This window comes from Rattus norvegicus, chromosome 15 (genome assembly GCF_036323735.1).
Source record: "Rattus norvegicus strain BN/NHsdMcwi chromosome 15, GRCr8, whole genome shotgun sequence".
NCBI lineage: Eukaryota > Metazoa > Chordata > Mammalia > Rodentia > Muridae > Rattus > Rattus norvegicus.
Genome location: NC_086033.1, coordinates 69,354,542 through 69,372,876, shown reverse-complemented (window position 1 = coordinate 69,372,876; position 18,335 = coordinate 69,354,542). Strand labels below are relative to the sequence as shown.

At 39.9% G+C, this 18,335-nt stretch overlaps 1 protein-coding gene across 5 annotated transcripts in view; it reads left to right on the top strand.

Moving 5' to 3' along the window:
* Diaph3 (diaphanous-related formin 3) overlaps window positions 1-18,335 on the top strand; it is a 469,632-nt gene that overhangs the window by 48,747 nt on the left and 402,550 nt on the right. For all 5 annotated transcript variants that reach the window (XM_063274163.1, XM_063274159.1, NM_001305172.1 and 2 more), the window contains exon 3: window positions 494-673. In XM_063274163.1, coding sequence (XP_063130233.1) covers window positions 494-673 — 180 coding nt within the window. The remainder of the gene's footprint in view (window positions 1-493; window positions 674-18,335) is intronic.

Genomic DNA, 18,335 nt, shown 5'->3' with positions numbered 1-18,335 from the left:
ACTGTTCAGTTTGCTCATCTATAAACCACAGGTCATCTGGCACCAGAATCTTTAATGTAAAATTTTGTGATTTTTGTTTTTTAAGATCTGAACTTTATATCTATCAAGTACAAACCTATTGTTTTCACTATAACATGAATAAGGGACCAACAAGATTGGCTCAGTAGGTAAAGGGACTAGTGAACAAGCTTGATGACCTGAGTTTGAGCCATCCACCTCCATACAGAAATAAAGGCTTCAAAATGTATAGATTCTAGTGTACTACACATTACAGAGATCTAAGATCTTGTGAGGTTGTATGATTTCCTGTCTGCCTTTAGATGGGATTCCTGCTGGAACCTTTCAACACAACCTTTCAATGTTGTTAATTTTAAAGCTTCATCAGTGACAATATGATTGAATGGCCCTGTATTTTTACTCTGTTTTCAGAACTAGATAACAGTTGCTGCATGAGGAAATGTTTACTTGTGTGTTATTTTATCTTTCTTCATAGCTGGACAAATTTGCCAGCATAAGAATTCCGAAAGGGAGCAAGAAAGAGCGACCTCCTCTTCCCCAGCTGAAGACTGTGTCTGGAAGCAGTGACTACTCGTCAGTGTCTTCAGAGACAATGGAAAACAATCCAAAGTCACTGTCAGAGAATGAAGTCTTGAAACTCTTCGAGAAGATGATGGTAAGAGGTTTGGGTCTTTTGTGGTTCTCAGTTTTACTTAGGGTATGCTAAAGAGTGACGTATCAAATGGCAGCTTTCAGACTGTGTAGATGGTGGCCTGAGCTCCTGTGCTTTGTCTTCCAGGTTCTGGGTTGTTCTTAGTTACATTTCCGGCCTCAGTATGTTGCTGCTGTTTATGGCACTCTATCGGCCGTGCTTATAGAACTCAACCTGTCCCTTTCCTTGGTGCTTTCACCATTTAGTCTTTAGTCTTTCACCGTCAGCATCTGATTTTTAATCTAAATGAGCTGATTTGATCAGCAATCCATGTATGTTAAAGTTAAGAAAACTTCCTACAAATGGATGCTAATTTTATATAAATAGATTTTTATCTATACAGTTGCTACTTTCAAATTCATATCTGTTATGATTCCAAACAAATATTTGAAAAATTACAGAAGCAGTGCCAGAAGGTAGTGTTTAATAATTCAGTCCTTTGTAAGTTCAGAGTAGAAAGAAACTACTTTAGTTTTTTTGAGATACCTAATTAGCTTCAAGGAAAATACAGCAAATTACGGTATTTTTGGAAAATTTGCAGAGAAAGTCAGCCTGGGCCAAGTGGCAATTGAGAATTGTATAGGCAGAGGGAAGGGCAGTCTCTTGCTATGAAGGAAATAGCAGGGAGCAGAATTATAGAGCTAGTTGCTGAATAGCTTTTGGGACCAGTGAGAAGTCTGAAAAGTTAGAGTGGAAAGATAACTTGGGGCCGATTATGAAGGGATATTCTAAATCCCTCTGAGGCACTATCATTATTATTCTGTATATGTCTGTCCATTTGTCTCTCAGTTTTGACAGCTTTGTCCATTTTTTAATGGAAGCTATTACATTTGTTCCTAGTTTAGGATCTAATGTGTGCATGAAGTTTGGAGACTGTTAGTAGCTTTCATTCAGTAGGAGTGCTATACTTGTGCTGCACGGCCTAACTTCTTATTTAGCACAAGTATTTGCTTTATTGCTAACACCTAGAGTCTCAGAAGATCCCAGAAAGAATAAAAGCCCAGTTAGTCTTCATAGGATTTTTGATAAGTCCCAGTGATTCTGACTGTACTTTTAATGTTAGTACTTGACTCGCACAAACTGTAGACTTGGGAAGTGCATCTACTATTTCTACCAGTACTTAATGAAGTGTTCCCTTTTGTTTGTTTGTTTGTTTGTTTTGCCTACAATTTGGAATTCCTTCCCAGTTTGCACTATGAGCTGCTATAATCTCTGCCAAGGACAAACAAAAGCTTTCTGCTAGCCTTTGCCACCAGTAGCGAGGCTCTTGTGAAGGTGACTGTCCTCAGTATCACCTTTGCAGACGTGCGGTGGCAGAGGGCCCTTTCTTTTCACGCTCTGAACATGTACACTAATTACCTCTGAGACTTTGGAATAGTACTATTATGGCTCTCATAACTATATTCAATTATTTTTCTTAAATTATAATTGTGAGTACCATCTGAGTAAGTAGAGAAAGCAGCCCATTGCTGTTAAACGTTATGGAGAAACACATTTTATGATCACTTGCATTTAGTTGAAAGGACAACCATCCAAGAAATACTGAATGTAGGCTATAGTGTTCTTTTGGGGACTGTTGCCATCCCTTATAAGTACAGGGAGGTATGTGCAGGTCAGTTGGACCTGTACAATGTGAAGTGATTATGGGTTCTTGAGTAACGGGGCCAGATCACTTGTTTAATCTTGGGCAGGTCTGCTTGTTAATAGATCTTTTCAATCAAACCTACATTTTTTTTTTTTTTTTTTTTTATTAACTTGAGTATTTCTTATATACATTTCGAGTGTTATTCCCTTTCCCGGTTTCCGGGCAAACATCCCCCTCCCCCCTCCCCTTCCTTATGGGTGTTCCCCTCCCAACCCTCCCCCCATTGCCGCCCTCCCCCCATAGACTAGTTCACTGTGGGTTCAGTCTTAGCATCAAACCTACATTTTATTTAGCAGAAGGACAATGGAAGTGTGGCTTTGTTGGGGCTGTTAAATATGTGAGGGATGAGTCATTCCTAAAAGTTCCTTTTCAAACATACAGAACAGATTCTTTCCTTCTCTCTGAGTCCTTGGTTATGTTAGTATTCCTCGAATATAAAACTTGCTCTTGTCTCTGAAATTGAAGGCCAAAGTAAGTGAGGAAGTGTGTCTGGCCTTCTTTAAGTGGGAGTTACAGACATTTTTCTGGGCACCATTGTTTGTTTTCTTTGCACTGAACTGTCAGTCACACAGGACTATCGAAGAAAGAGGTTCTTTCCAAAATGGAATCAGGGTCTAAAGTAGCAGGGAGGTTCAGCCTTGAAAAATTGACCCTGAAACAGCCAGGTAGAAGCATATTTATTGATTGGTACAAAAATATTGTCTTTTGGGTAAAGCAAGTTCCTAATAGCAAAGCTGCCAATCTAATCTATGTGTGTTGTGAAGGAAACCTACATGCATCTGCCTCTTTAGTCTGTTTTCATCACGCTACAATGCAAGGCATTCTGGGTGTGCCAGGACTGCCCTGCAATCAGAGCCAGGCAGAGGCCGTGAAGCTCTGTCAGAGAACAACTCGTAGAGAGCAGAAAACAGTGCTTTCTACAATGATTTTTTTCAAGGTCAAAGTACTTCTAGAAAGCTCTTCATTCTGATGTCTACCCTAGTGTTTACCCTAGATACAATGACTCTACTAGAATTTCACTCTACTGGACTTTTTCATTACCATTCTAAAGTAAAGATTGCATATATTCCTTCCTCTTTGTGAATATCTACTGTGTGTACAGTGTTTTCAATCATATGCACCTTCCAACCCTCCTATAGGTTCCCCCAGACCTTCTCCAGAGTTGTACCCCTTCTCAATTGCATGACATACACTCATGCACGCACGCAGGTACACATTTGCACACGCATACAAAATATTTATATCTATAACAACTATATAATGTAGATATTTTTCATTGAATTTAATTTGTGTTGCTCATCTACTGGAATCTTGAGAATGGTCAAGCTACCAAGGGCTTAAAACACTCCCTTTTCCCTAGCAGCTAATCATCATTGCCAGACAACTCCTCACTTATGGATGGGCTTCACGGACCGCTCCTTGCTCCACCCTGGAATGGAGTGGCTTGATCCCGTGTAGCTCTTGTATAGCATGCATTGCTCCTTTCCTGTCCAGAGGACACTGTTGTCTAGGCCCTCCCAGGTTTCCCACTCATTGTTCTGATTCTTGAGCCTTGGGTGGAGAGAGAGGTAAAGGGAAAAGGGCGTAGCTGAGTATGACTTTTAGTAACACCACCACCAACAACACCAACAAAATTCTCCTGACAGAAACATTTAGAAATCAGCTATATTAACCTTTTGGCATTTGTGCTTGTAAAGGTTTCATCATATTTAAAGTTTATATATAGGGTCTTTGTGTCACAATTGTGCAGTTTTAAAAACAATTATTCCTATTTACCAATTATGTAAAGTATTTAATTTGTACATGAAGTAGCAACTTTATTTTGAAGAACACTTGTTTTTCTTCCTTATGATAGTCCTCTGAAATATTACTGACTTGATTATTTAATGAATGCAAAGTATACTGTAATACTTCAACATTTCATTTTTGCTTAGAGAATTGATTTTCTTGGTCTCATAATGGTCTAGTTTCTAAAACAGTGATGAATTTCTAGTTATATATTTAAAATGTAATGTTTATTTAATGGTGTACACGTACATGTGTGTGTGTGAGTGTATGTGAGAGTGTGTGTGTGTGTGTGTGTGTGTGTGTGTGTGTGTGTGTATGTGATCATGCCATAGGGCATGTATAAAGGTCTGAGGACAACTTGCCTGCAGTCAGTTCTTCTACCATGTGGGTTACTGGGGTAGAGTTCAGGTTGCTAGGCTTGATATCACACTCCCTTACTTGCTGGGCCATCTTACCCACCCTCAGCTAAACGTCCTAAGAGCTTCCCCTAACCCGTGTTTATATTTTGGTATATACTGAGAGACTGTTTTGGTTTCCTATGAATCTTAGATGTATGAATTAGTTGGAGTCAACATTGCATATATCTATGCAGCCTTGATATCTGACACCAACATTAGTGAGTTCTCCTGCCTGTTTTATTGACTGTAATGAACCTGGCCTTTTGAAGGACATAAACTCAGTGGGTACAACTAAAAGCAACTTGTCGATTACAGATGTGGCTTCTTAGTCCTTTCAGTTCTTTCCTAGTTTACTGTCATCAAAAGAAAGCATATCTTTCTTCACATTCCAAACTTGTTCTAGTTGGAGATGACCGTAGGCGCCATTGGTAGAGTACAGTTGCCCTCCATTCCTCCTCCTTGCTTTTCTTATTGAATTTGTCTACTGTAGGGTTAGACTGGAGTGGAGATCCTAGCACTTGTAGGCTTTGGTTGTTGATAACCTGCCATTGATTTCGTACAGGAATGTCTTGGTTTCTGGAATATTACTGCTAGAACAAATCTCTGGATTTAAAACAACACAAGTGTTAGGACTATACAAGTTGGAAATGCAGCCTGGTTCTGAGGTTGAAGCCTTCCTGAGGTTGAAGCTAGTGTCAGCTGGGATGCTTACTTATTGTTCATTTAGATTGTTCGTAGATTCCTCTCCCCCAAAGTTCTGAGACTGAGGTCTCCTTTCCTTGTTAGCAGGCAGGGCACTCAGTTTCTGGAGTTCTTTCTTGTCTTCTATGTGTATTCCGCTGAACCTTTTGTGCTTAGAGAATCTCTTGCTTCTTGTTCTAATGTGCCAGTCTTCAGACTGCATTCAGAGAAAGTTATCCACTTCAATTGTTCATGTTATACCAGGCTCTCCCAGACAGCCCAAGACCCCAGACAGCCCAAGAAATTTCCCTGCTTTGAGACTCATTGCTTTAATTATATGTAGGTGTAGTCTCTCTTTTCATGTGGTATAGGGATTAGGGCTTGGGCTTCTCTGTGGACTCCTGTGCTGCATACCATAGGCATGGAAGATTACAAGTGCTGCCACTGTTTTCCTCGTATGGGGGCTCTGCTTTTTTCTGATGTCACCCACTCCTCCCATGACCTTTACTCCACCCACCCTCTTCTGAGTTTGCTCTACTGCATTTACCAATGGTTATTTTGAATCTACTTGCTATTCATATTCTGTTAATGGAAAGCCAATATACTCTAACTTCCGCAGAGAATTGTTTATTTTGAATGTTTCTACAATAGTTTACAACTTTGCAGCTTTTCGTTTTGGTTATGTACCTGTGTGATTGCAAACAGCTCTTTAATCAATAACCTGTTACATTGGTTCTGTTTTTGCTGTGGTAGCGTGATACCGCCTTTCTGGTCCTCATCAGATCCTCTCTTCTTACCTCTCCTCCATCTGCACTTTTCTTTCCTTTCTCTTGCATCTGGCTCTCTTGTCTTATCTTTATGTCCTTGGTTTTCTCTAGACTCTTCCCATAGCATTGGAGCTGTTCCTGTTGTATAATATCTCCTCCCATATGCCTCCTACAGAAGAGGAGCTAAAATTAGCCATCTAAAAGATGTCAAATCTCAAAAGCTAGAAATGAGATATAGCATATTCCTTAAAAAATTACATCAAATTCCCATTTCTACTTTAGTTCCCTCTCTGGAAAGCTCTCAGAGCAGTATGAGATGTTGTCATTGTCTTAGTTTGGCTTTCATTGCTGTGAAGAGACATCATGACAAAGGCAACTTTTATAAAGGACAATATTTAATTGGGGATGGTTTACAGTTTCAGAGGTTCAGCCCATTATCATCATGGCAGGAAGCATGGCAACGTCCAGGCAGGCATGGTGCTGAGAAGGAGCTGAGAGTTGTACAACCTGATCTGAAGGCAACTAACTAGGAAAGAGTACGATTCAGCATTGGGTGGAGTGCACAGGACATCAGAGCCCACCCCCACAGTGACTCACTTCCTCCAATAAGGCCTTAACTACTCCAACAAGACCGTACCTCCTAATAGTGACATTTCCCATGGGCCAAGCATTCAAACACACGAGTCTATGGGGCCAAGCCTATTTAAACCACTACAGTCATCTTGAACCCGCTTGGGTACTTGTCTGTATTGATTAACTTCTCTGGTTTTATTATCTCTGTATTTTTCTCTCCTGTTGTGCATCTTATGAGGCAATTGCAGTGGCCTCTTCTGTGTGTCTCGCCATGTTTTTATTTGAGAACTCTCATATACCTCATGTCTTGGGTAAACAGTCTTTAAAATCTTCCCCATTGCTTACCTTACCTCTGAGCAGTGATATATGAATGCCTTACTGAATTTGTCCTTTATTATTTGGTTATCTGGGTCCCTACTAGATTAATTATCTATCATCATAATTCCAAACAAATTTCCATTGAATATATGAAAGGTCTCAACTTTTAAGAGTTTTTTTGAGGCATTGTCTCAGTACGTAGTTTTTGCTGGCCTAGAGTTGCTATGTTACAGCCTGGCCTTAAACCCACTGAGATCCATCTGCCTCTGTCCCCAGGGCTGCAGTCAAAGAAGAGTACCAAGCCAGAAAACAGTTAAGATTTTTAAAGAGATTGTGTGTTTCTGCCTTAAACCATTGGGTTGGATGAGGACTAGCTGGAATTGCTATTCTGCCCCGCAACCCAGCAACACAGAAATATTAAGGCGGTGAAGAGCTTTTTCATGCATTTATCTTTTTTCATTTCCTCATGTTTATTATTGAGAGGACGAGCAGCATGTGAGACAGGTCATCTATCAGGGTGCCATCATCAGCTGGCATTAAGTGAGTGCCAGCGATAGCAGAGTCATTCTGTCAGTAATTAAATTCTAGAATGTGCAGAGAGAACAATTTAGTAAAGTTGCTTGAGATACTTATGTATTAATTGAGATTCTGTAATCATCTGGGAAGATGTTTATCAGGCTTTGTTGTAGCATAGAAGTAGGAGAAAACACATTTGTACACTACACCATCTTGGAAGCTTATACTCGACGTGTCTCCTGGCACTTAGAGCAATAGAGCTTGGGTGACCGTCCATCTAATATATATACTGGTATTATTGAAGAGAAATGAGGACGATCCTAAAGTTATTACATTTGTGTTTGAAACAGTGTTCAGTATATAGTAGAAATCTAGATCTGCTTGTATTTTCCTAATTGTAGAAATGTAGAATTTCAAGATTATGGAACAGTAGAGAAAGCAATAATCAAAACCACCACAGACAAATTGACCTTTTGTATAATGCTTTCAAACCATTTTTTCCTTTTTCTTTCTTCCATCTGCAAGACCTCCTTCTCTGTCACAGTGGGAAAGTCAGCCTTTGTGTCTGAGGTTAAGTGACTGTTTAATTTGTAGTGTAATTTATGAGGAAATGCCTGGTGTTTTTAAAAGTTTCAAAGTAAGTGAATGAGATGCTTTTTAATCAATGGCGGATGTCTGTGCTGGGAGCTGATTCTGAATATGCTTGTTCTGGCTAGGCATCACTCCTCAGTCAATCACACTTGAGAATCACCTTGCATATTCATTACACTTTTGTTTGGTCTATTAAAATTAGAGTTTATACAGTAAAAGTGATATTAATTGATTTTTCTTTATTGGTGCTTGATACTGGCATGAAGACACATTGGAATTTAGTTTTCAGTTGAGAATAGTTTACACTGCTCACTGCACACATAAAATTGATAGGCAAAAGAAAAAGCTTATTTATAACTAGTTATAGTGAAGTAATAATTACATTAATTCTCAGTTGTACATTCTTGCAAGCATATCCATCCTATTTCCCATTTCATTTTATCTCCTATTTCATTTTAATGTATCTATAGGTATACCAGTGTGTCTTTATGTGGAGGTCAGGGGTTGGAGTTCAGAGGTCAGGTGTCAGTTTGCAGGAGGCATTATTCTGTCTTTCCTGTTTTCAGGTTAGGTTTACTGACCAGTGAGCCTCCTGAGTCCTCCAGTCTTTGTCCTCTCAGCTCTCTGATTATATGCCCATGACATAATGCCTGGCTCCTGACTTGCGTGCTGGGACCTAACTCAGGCCTTCATGCGTTATGGCAAACAGTTGATTGCCCGTGTAGTCTCTACTGCTCGCAGCTTTCTGCTGCTGTTCATCTTCCACTTTTCTCTTTCTATCTAGACCTCATGTAAAGATAAGTGTGATTGTATTGCCAAAGTAAGGTACATTTCTCTAGTTTTGGAATAAGACCATGAATCTTCCTTTATTTTATTTTTTTTAAAATTTCAGTTGGCATGATACCATTCATAGTAGTGAAAATACACCTCAGTGTGGGGATAAACACCAAAAGGATCATTTGATATTGTATAGTGTGGAAGACGATAAAAATGTGCTTAAACATAGCGTTGTACTTTTTGAAGTTATTTGGGTAAAATTATGCTCTTAGGATGGTGCCAAGACTTATAATTAGGCTGTCCTGTTGACCTCCTCTTAAGATGTTTAGCCAGTTTGTTCAAGAGTGATGTGATCTTAATAAACACCTTGCAAACCCTGAAACAATGCACACACACTATTTAAATCCAGTGATATCTTTCGCCTTAACAATGAATGTTTAGTTTCGCTGTTGTGTTAATTTTTCATCTTATAGTGTTTTTATTGATTCCTAAGATGTATTGATCATTTATAATATTGTCTTTCCCATGTCCATTTTGTGACTGTTGCCGAGCCTTTGCCTAGCAAGTGCTCATTTGCTTTCTGGCAAAAGTCCTTCACTCTGACCATCTTCAACTCGAGGCTTGTATGCATTTTCCCAGTGCTCAAATAGTCCATCATTTTAAATGTAATCTGACTCTCCATGGTGTTAACTATCCCACTGAACTTGATGTATGTAAATTTAACGAGTATGCTGTCTTATAAAATCTACATTCATGAATGAAATTATTGAGTCTAGCATTTGTAATTCAGTTGAAAAAATGCCTTCTCTCTGCTTGCCGATCTCTACTCAATTGCTCTTTACTGTCTAAATATGCTCATATATTATGTTTATATCTTTTTGTTTCTCAATTTTGCTAGAGATAGTGTCAAAATATTTACTTTGTGCCAATATTTTATCAGCATATGATGGAGTCAGTGTGTCTAAAAACAGTAGCAGAATGGCGAAGTTTTGGTATGTAGGGCCCTCTGGCCTTCTCCAATGGATAGAGAAAAGTTTATGGAGTTTCTTGGCAGCCACTAGTGTGGCCTGGCTCCAGGCTGGGCCTACCCTTCATCCACTCAGTGCTTTTGGGCCTACCCTTCATCCATTCAGTGCTTTTGTACAAAGCGAAAGGCATATTTCTTGGGCGGACAAAGCACCAGACAAAGTCACAAAACTTAGTGATATTTGGGAGGAGTCTCAGTGTTAGTGCTCAGTCACACAGTCACCCTGATTGGATGTCACCAAGGATCTGTGTGGTTCTCCTGTGCTCCGTTGCAGGAGTGATGCAAAGCAATTTATAGCGCTTCCGAGTGGATTTCTGCTATGGAGAAAGCAATTGTAGTGTTTTCTGAAGGCTCTCGAGAGTCTTCTGGAGTATTGGTTATTTAGGGTTCTTGGTTAGATACCTGCTAATATTCAGGCTTCAGCTCTGTGTTCTAGAGTTCTATCCTTATCTCATGATTGTTACGAAACAGGATTGGCAAATTGTGTGTGTTTAAAAAAGTGACTAACAAGGTCTGTCTATTGTGAAATGTGCAGCAAATTGTATTAGAACAAAACAGATCTGTAAACTGAGAATTGAGGTAACATGGAGTAAAGCAAACATGTTAACTATTGTACATAAGAGGCTGGGAGGAGAGACAAGTGGGGAACCTAACAAATGAAGAAATAGTCAATAGATTAAAGAGCTAGTCTGCACGGAGAGAGAAAAGATTAGAGGTAGATTTGCAGGAAATTTTCTAGACAGATACCAGGTACCAAAGTTAAATCAGGATCAGATAAACCATCTAAACAGTCCCTTAACCCCTAAAGAAATAGAAGCAATCATTAAAAGTCTCCCAACCAAAAAAAAGCCCAGGACCAGATGGGTTTAGTGTAGAATTCAATCAGACTTTCAAAAAAGACCAATACTCTTGAAACTATTCCACAAAATCGAAAGAGAAGGAACACTACCCAATTCCTTAAAGACCCATCAATGAATGAGAACTTCAGACCAATTTCCCTTATGAATATTGATGCAAAAATACTCAATAAAATTCTCTCAAACTGAATCCAAAAACACATCAATATGATCTACAATCATGATCAAGTAGGCTTCATCCCGGGGATGCAGGGATGATTTAATATATGTAAATCTATCAATGTAATCTACTATATAAACAAACTCAAAGAAAAAAACCACATGAATGGTACACATGGAGTGACCCATGGCTCCAGCCCCCTGTAACAGAGGATGGGTCTTGTTGAACATCAGTGGAACGAGAGGTCCTGTGAGGGCTGGATGCTCCAGTGTAGGAGAATGCCAGGGTGGGGAGATGGGAGGGAGTTGGTTGGTGGGTCAGTTGGGGAGCACCCTCATGGAGGCAGGGGGTGGAGGGATGGGATCGAGGGTTTCCTGAGGGGAAACCAGGAAGGGAGATAACATTTGTAATGTAAATAAAGAAAATATCCAATAAAAGATAAGAAAAAAGAAAAAGAGGAGAAAAAAAAAGGTTTATAAGAAGTAAAGTTGGGGTTGGGGATTTAGCTCAGTGGTAGAGCGCTTGCCTAGGAAGCGCAAGGCCCTGGGTTCAATCCCCAGCTCCGAAAAAAAAAGAACCAAAAAAAAAAAAAAAAAAAAAAAAAGAAGTAAAGTTGCAGCATGGAGATTGAAGTCAGGGGCAGGAGCATGGAGGTGGCATTTGAGAGAAGGCAGCTTTTAGGTGAGGAAACAGACCACACGCAACATGAAGAATGGAGTTGAGGAAAATGAAAGAGAAGGTTGCTGCTGGCAAGAAAGCCAATGATATTGGTTCTTCATGGGTGATGGCAAGGCATGCACAAGTGCGAGTCATCTAGTATTGAACCCTAGGGAATGGGCTTTGTCTATAGACAGAACTCTATGGAAACAAGCAGGGCAAGCTAGACACATGAGTTCAGGTGCAGGTTGCAGACCACAGTTACCTTGAAGAATTCCCCACAAACTACATCAATAGAGGATTTATCTCCAAAATAAAATGATGTTTATTAATGTTTAATATGGGGCCAGACCCAGTCATTTAATTCTTATTTAAGATCAAAGAAGTTTGAGGAGTCTTTTGTGGAAAGGTTGCTTGGAGAAGGGGCCAGATACATAGCTCAAAGAGCAGGCTTGAAGTCCAAAGCAGGAGCAACTGGGATAACTAGGCTTTGTGTTTGGGAGAAAACTCCTTGGATGTCTAGCTGAGTTTTGGATAGAGTTTGAACACTTCTTAGGAGCTTGAGTTTGTCCTTATTTCTTTATGTATTTATTTGGTAAGTTCAAAGAACTTGAAAAATTGTTTTCATTTCTTTTCTTGTTTATCTCTTTTCCCTCCCTCCCTCCCTCCCGCCCGCCCGCCCGCCCTCCTTCCTTCTTCCTTTATTTTATTGGATAATTTATGTATTTACATTTCAAATGTTATCTCCTTTCCTGGTTTCCCTCCAGAAACCCCGTATCCTATCCCCTTCCCCCTGCTTCTTTGAGGGTGCTCCCCTACCCACCCACCCACTTGCACCTCATTGCCCTGGCATTCTCCTACACTGGGGAATTGAGTCTTCACAGGATCAAGGGCCTTCCCTCTTACTGATGCCAGATAAGGCTATCCTCTGTTACATATGCAGCTGGAACCATGGGTCTCTCTAAGTGTACCCTTTGGTGGTTCAGTCCCTGGGAGCTCTGGGGGTCTAGTTGGTTGATATTGTTGTTCTTCCTATAGGTTGCAAACCCCTTCAGCTCCTTTAGTCCTTTCTCTAACTCCTCCATTGGGGACCCTTTGTTCAGTCCAATGGTTGGCTGTGAACATCCATCTCTGTATTGGTCAGGCTCTGGCAGAGCCTCTCAGGAGACAGCTATAACAGGCTCCTGTCAGCAAGTACTTCTTGGCATCCACAATAGTATCTGGGTTTAATGTCTGTATATGGGATGGATTCCCAGGTTGGGCAGTCTCTGGATGGCCTTTTCTTCAGTCTCTACTCCACTCTTCTTTGTCTTGTGTTTCCTTTAGACAAGAGCCATTCTGGGTTAAAAATTTGGAGATGGGTAGGTGGCCCCATCCCCCAACAGGGGACCTTGCCTAACCTCTGGATATGGTTTCTACAGGTTCTCCCTCCCCTTTGTTGGGCATTTCAGCTAGTTTCATCTCTGTTGGGTTCTGAGAATCTCTTGCTTTCCTGGTATCTGGACTTTCTTTTGGCTACTTCCAGTTCCCCATCCCCCACTGCTCACACCTCTGTTCAAATTCCTGTCCCTGTTCCAACCACCCATTGCTTTTTCTCCCCCCAATTTTTCATTAAAACTGTTTTTAGGATATTTTAGCTTTGCCTTTTCTAACAACTTTATTTTAAACCTAAAACTTAGAGAAGTAGAGTTTTTAATGTATCCTTAGCTTAGTATTTCCTTGTCAATATCTTCTATAATATATGGACAATTATTAAATTTCCATGAAATGAACATTGTTAATGCTTTATAGACTGTATTCTTAGCCACCCTTCTTTCCTGTCCAGGATCCAGTCACAGTTTGCATTGCGTCCCCATGTTTCTTCCACTCACTGACAGGCTTTTGAAGAATTCTGCTCAGTTTGTAGAGTGCTCTCAGTTTGATTTTGTTTCATTTCCTTTTTCCTTATGTCCTATCCTAGTGCTGATGTATCCTTCCCAATGTATAATTATCAGATGATATGTCATATTGATGTCTCAGTTCGTGTAATTTTGGGTTGTTATGCAAACAAAGTGGAGTCTTCAGGGTATTTATTTATTTATTTGGATTTTGAGACAGGGTTTCTCTGTGAAGTCTTGGCTGTCCTAGAACCCACCCATAGATAAAGCTGGACTCAAACTCAGCGATCTGCCTGCCTCTGCATCCCAGCAGCTGGGATTAAAATTGTGTGCTCCCATTGTCCTGTTGGCTGTTTATCTTGTGTAAAGTTACTATTTTTTCCTTTTATTAGCAGGAGTTTTGAAGAGTCTAATAAATTACTTATCAGACCTTATGTGTTCTATGTAGTTTGTCTTCAGCACTTTGAGTATAATATATATTTGATAAAACAAATAATACATTGCAGCAAGTTGCCATATTGGGTCTGTAAAAAGATCAGTACTTATGTTATCATTTATGGCTTTATTTACAGTGTAGAAGGTATTGCATATTAAATTTGGAAGGATGAATTAGTTAATTCATAATGATTTATAGTGCTCATTTAGACAATCTCTACAAGTTCTTTTTTATTTTTAGTTGTAACAGAAGCCTCATTTTAATGAAGGAAATTAGTTTTAGTTGTCAGAGTGGATTCTGGTTGATGCTCCACCAATCCCCATCTGTGTTTATCCAGAGCACCAGAGGTGATGAGGGTCCTTCAAATGATTTATTGTTATCTTTCAAGTGTCTACACCCAGCTCAAACTAGCATCCTAACTCCCAGGCCTGGCCAACCTGTTGAGGCTGGCCTCTCCAGCTGGTCCAGACTGTGTAGCAGTTTAGAGCAAAGTGGCACTCCACAGTTGCTACCATTCTTGTATCTCTTTGCTTCCTCACCTTCCCTTATCCTGAGGTTGCCTGCTCTCTGCATTGCATTTGCTCATCTACTCTCTGCCTTCATTGAAGTTAACTAAGAGATGGAAGCTAGGAAAATTGATGTGGTATTCTTCTGTCTTTCCCAGTCATACTTTGCTCAGTTTTGTAGATAGTCTGAGAGGTCCAGACTCCCTGGAATTGTAACTCAAAAATGTAGATGTGCATTTTCTAGGATAAAACTCCCTAGGTGTTTTTCAGGGACTTAATTACTTCTCAAAGCTGGGTGCTGTTGCTTCAGGAGTTTTTTTTTATTCTTCTAGCACTGTTTTCTGTAGATAGAAAAATCTATTTTAAAAATCTTGCATTATATATTTCCATATGATTATTTTTTCTGCATTCCTCCTCGGTTCTCTTTGCAGTGCTCTTTCTCCTCGTGTAGAGAATAATAACTTGTTACGAGTAGTCATATACCTGGGGGTGCTTCATCAGGCTTTGCTGTGTTTTGGGAGTTAATTAAATCCAATTTTCTTTCTTTGTCTTCTTTGTCCTTTAAACAAACCAAAGCATTGGGATTCTGCCTATCCCACAATTCTCTGTAAAATGACTGCTTAGCAAGACAAGAGAGTTTTGCCATAAACCAGTGGACAGTAGCTAGACCCGTCCTAACACAAGTGCACTAGGTAGTAGTCTCTAGAGGGTCCTGAGCCAATAGGAATACCAATCGCTACAGTGGCATATGGGAAGGCTGTTACTAAGGGACTTGTCTTAAAAGATCATGGAGGCTCATTCCTAGCACAGGCCTTCGACAAGTGGAGAATTGAGGGGCTAGTGTGGATACAGTGGTTTGTAGTGTAGTGCCCAGGACCTGAAAACCTGACGTGTGGGACTGGGTTAGACATGGCCCCAGTGTCTAGAGTTGAAAGGCTGTAGACCCAAGGTTAGGAAAGAAGAGTACCCATGCGATAGAGCAAATTCACCTTTCCTTTCCCTTTGGATGATCTGGGCCGTCAACTGATTGCATAGGGCTTGCCCTATTGTGTGAGGGTAAATCATTTTAATCAGTCCATAAATTCAAGTGGCCAGTATGTTTATAAAATACCCTCCCAGACATTCTATAGTGCTTACCAGCTATCTGGCTGCTTCTCCCTCCAAAGTATTAATCTGAAATTAACTGTCAACTAAAATTAAGTATCACAACCATTCTTAGTTATGGATGAATGTTATCTGGTAACACCTCTTTGAAAAGAAAGCAGTAGCTTAAATTTTTTTTCCTTTCAACCATCTCTCCTTCCTGAAATTTTAATTTGATTTCAGCTCAACTAATAAGCTATCTGTTTCTTGGTATTCTGTGTCTCTTAAATATTTTAATTTGCTGTTGTAATTTAATACAGAGTACAGATGCTGCTAGGCCTCCCACTTTTGATACCAGTTGTTCCCTAACTCCTCTTTCTCTCAGTGTAGTTCTTATGTAAGTGTCACTTAATAATTGTACATTGTCATGAGCTTCAGTGTGAATTCAACATATACATTCAATGTGCAGTGATCAAAGCAAGGGAATTAATATACCCCTAACCCCAACCATTTATCATTCTCTGTGTTAGAAACACTTAAATTCTTTTTCATTTTGAAATGCTAATAAATGAATTATTACACTCAACTGTGGTGTAGAATGCTAAAACTTATTATATTTTATAAACTTAACCAGCTCTCTTTCTTTTCTCCACCTTACTAGCCTCTGGCAAGCCCTGCTCTACTGTATATGCCCTTGAGATCAAGTCTTTTCATGCACCGTTTGTCTTTTTTTGCCTGGCTTATGGCCAATAAAATTTTCTGTACGTAAAAATGAGTTACCTATGTTCATAATTAAGAATGTGGTATAATGCCATAGTAGAACATGTATCTGTGTATTTTAATAGAAACAACTGGCCTGACCATTCAAGGAACCATAAGGCAACATTCCTGAATGTCTGCTTCATTGTTGGTGTGCTGTTCTGGTATTCATGCACTACATTTCTGAAAGAAAGCACAGAGTAGGGAGAACTTGAAAAGGGCACTGTAACTGTGGAATAGTTGATTCCTGGGATATTTAATGTACATTAAACTCTTGTGAGTTTAATATATGAGTTTACATATAACTTTTAGTTTTTTATTTTCTGTCTGATCCCATTGGATGAAATAGTGTCAGAGCTTTGATTTTTGTCATCATCATCGTCGTCGTCGTCATCGTCGTTGTCATCATCATCATCATCTTGTGTGTACATGATGTATCTTAGTGTTCTATTGCTGTAAAGAAACACTGACTGAGGCAACTCTTATAAGAGAAAGCATTAATTGGAGGCTTGCTGACAATTTCAGAGGTTTACTCCATTATCATCGAGGTGGGAAGCATGGCATACTGGCAGGCATGGTGCTGGAGAAGAAGCTGAGAGTTCTACATCCAGATGAGCAGGCAGCAGGAAGAGAGGAAGAGAGGCTCCATGGGCCTTTGAAACCTCAAAGCTCACTCCCAGTGGCACATTTCCTCCAACAAGGCCACACTTCCTAATCCTTTCTCCACTCCCTAGTGACCAAGCATTCAAACCTATCAGTCAGTAGAGGCCATTCTCATTCAAACCACTACAACATGGATATAGGTGCCACAGCATTCAAGTGGAGATCTGAGGACGCTCCCTGAGATGATTTTTTTCTGCCATCTTTTACATGGGAATCTAATACAGGTCTCCTGGCTTGCACAGCAGTCACTATTACAGTTAGCCTTCTCTTAAAGGGGTGTCTCCTCATATCATCTTTCTTTTCTGAGCCACAGGGTTAAGTGAAAAATGCCTCCTATGTATGTCCTTTTGAATGATAATATCATCCCTGTCACTGCCACAATGGACTCTCCCAGGAATTCTAAACGTTCTTCAGAGTTTTTTCATACACGTGCACACAACTTTTGAATGAATGTGTGCACAGGGGTGCATGTGCTGAGGACAGAGAACATCTCATGGTAGTCAATTTGGTCCATCATGGAAAGTTTTCACGTTTCAAAAGCCTCTGGAGTTTGAGTCACTGAGCTCAAATTCAGATTGTCAGGCTAGGTAGCAAGCTTCTGCGCCATTTGTGTGACCCCTCAAAATTGTACGTGAGGGTAAAGCCTATTGAGAAACTAGCTTAGAGAGGGAGGGAATGAAGCACATACATTTAATGACCTGGGCTGTTTTTTAACAAGACAAAGAAGGGGCATCACTGATTACTTCTTTTTTGTCAGTCTGTTCAACAGGAAGTTCCAAAATGTCAAAATTTCTTGCCTCTCTCCCTCTTTCTCTTTTTTTCCTCTCTATACAGCTGTATATTCCAAGCTGGCCTTGAACTCATCCTCTTGCTTCAACCTCACTAGTGCTCAGAATACCCAACCCTTGTAAATATTTCTATCAGTGTGAAAGGAAAGGAGCCACGTGCTCTTTGATTGTTTGGTGTTAGATAAACTCATGATCTGCATTGTTGAAGAATGAAATTTTGGGAAAATTTGGCTTGCTGGGTTGTATAGGTGACCTGAAGTCCTCATTTTTATGGGTTCATGTGTAGTAAATCTAGAACTTATAATCATGCAAATGCTTTATGAATCATCCTACGTGTGATCCAGGGCTGTCTGTGGTCTTCTCCAGCAGCCACTTTTGTCTTCAGCCTCCCGTCTTTTACCAGAACAGCCTCTGAGACAGATTAGGGACTTCACATACTTGTGTGGCTATTTTAGACTTGGGTTATTGTCAACGCCAGTCTTATGGCAAAGGATAGGACGCTTAAACCCTTGTAGGTTTGATGTTGAGAAATGTTAGACTTTTATCTTGATCTAGCTCATAAGCTCTTGTATTAATTCAGAGGCCCAACTTTTATGTTATTTAAATCATTCAGTAAATTAACTTCTTAATATTTTTGATGGGGATAGACAGACAGGATTCAAACCATAGAATGTTAAGCCATTTTCTTGCGTTAGTAGTAGACATCTGTTATTATTCATGTGCTTGTAGCTATCCTGGAAGGTGGTGGTTTATTTACTT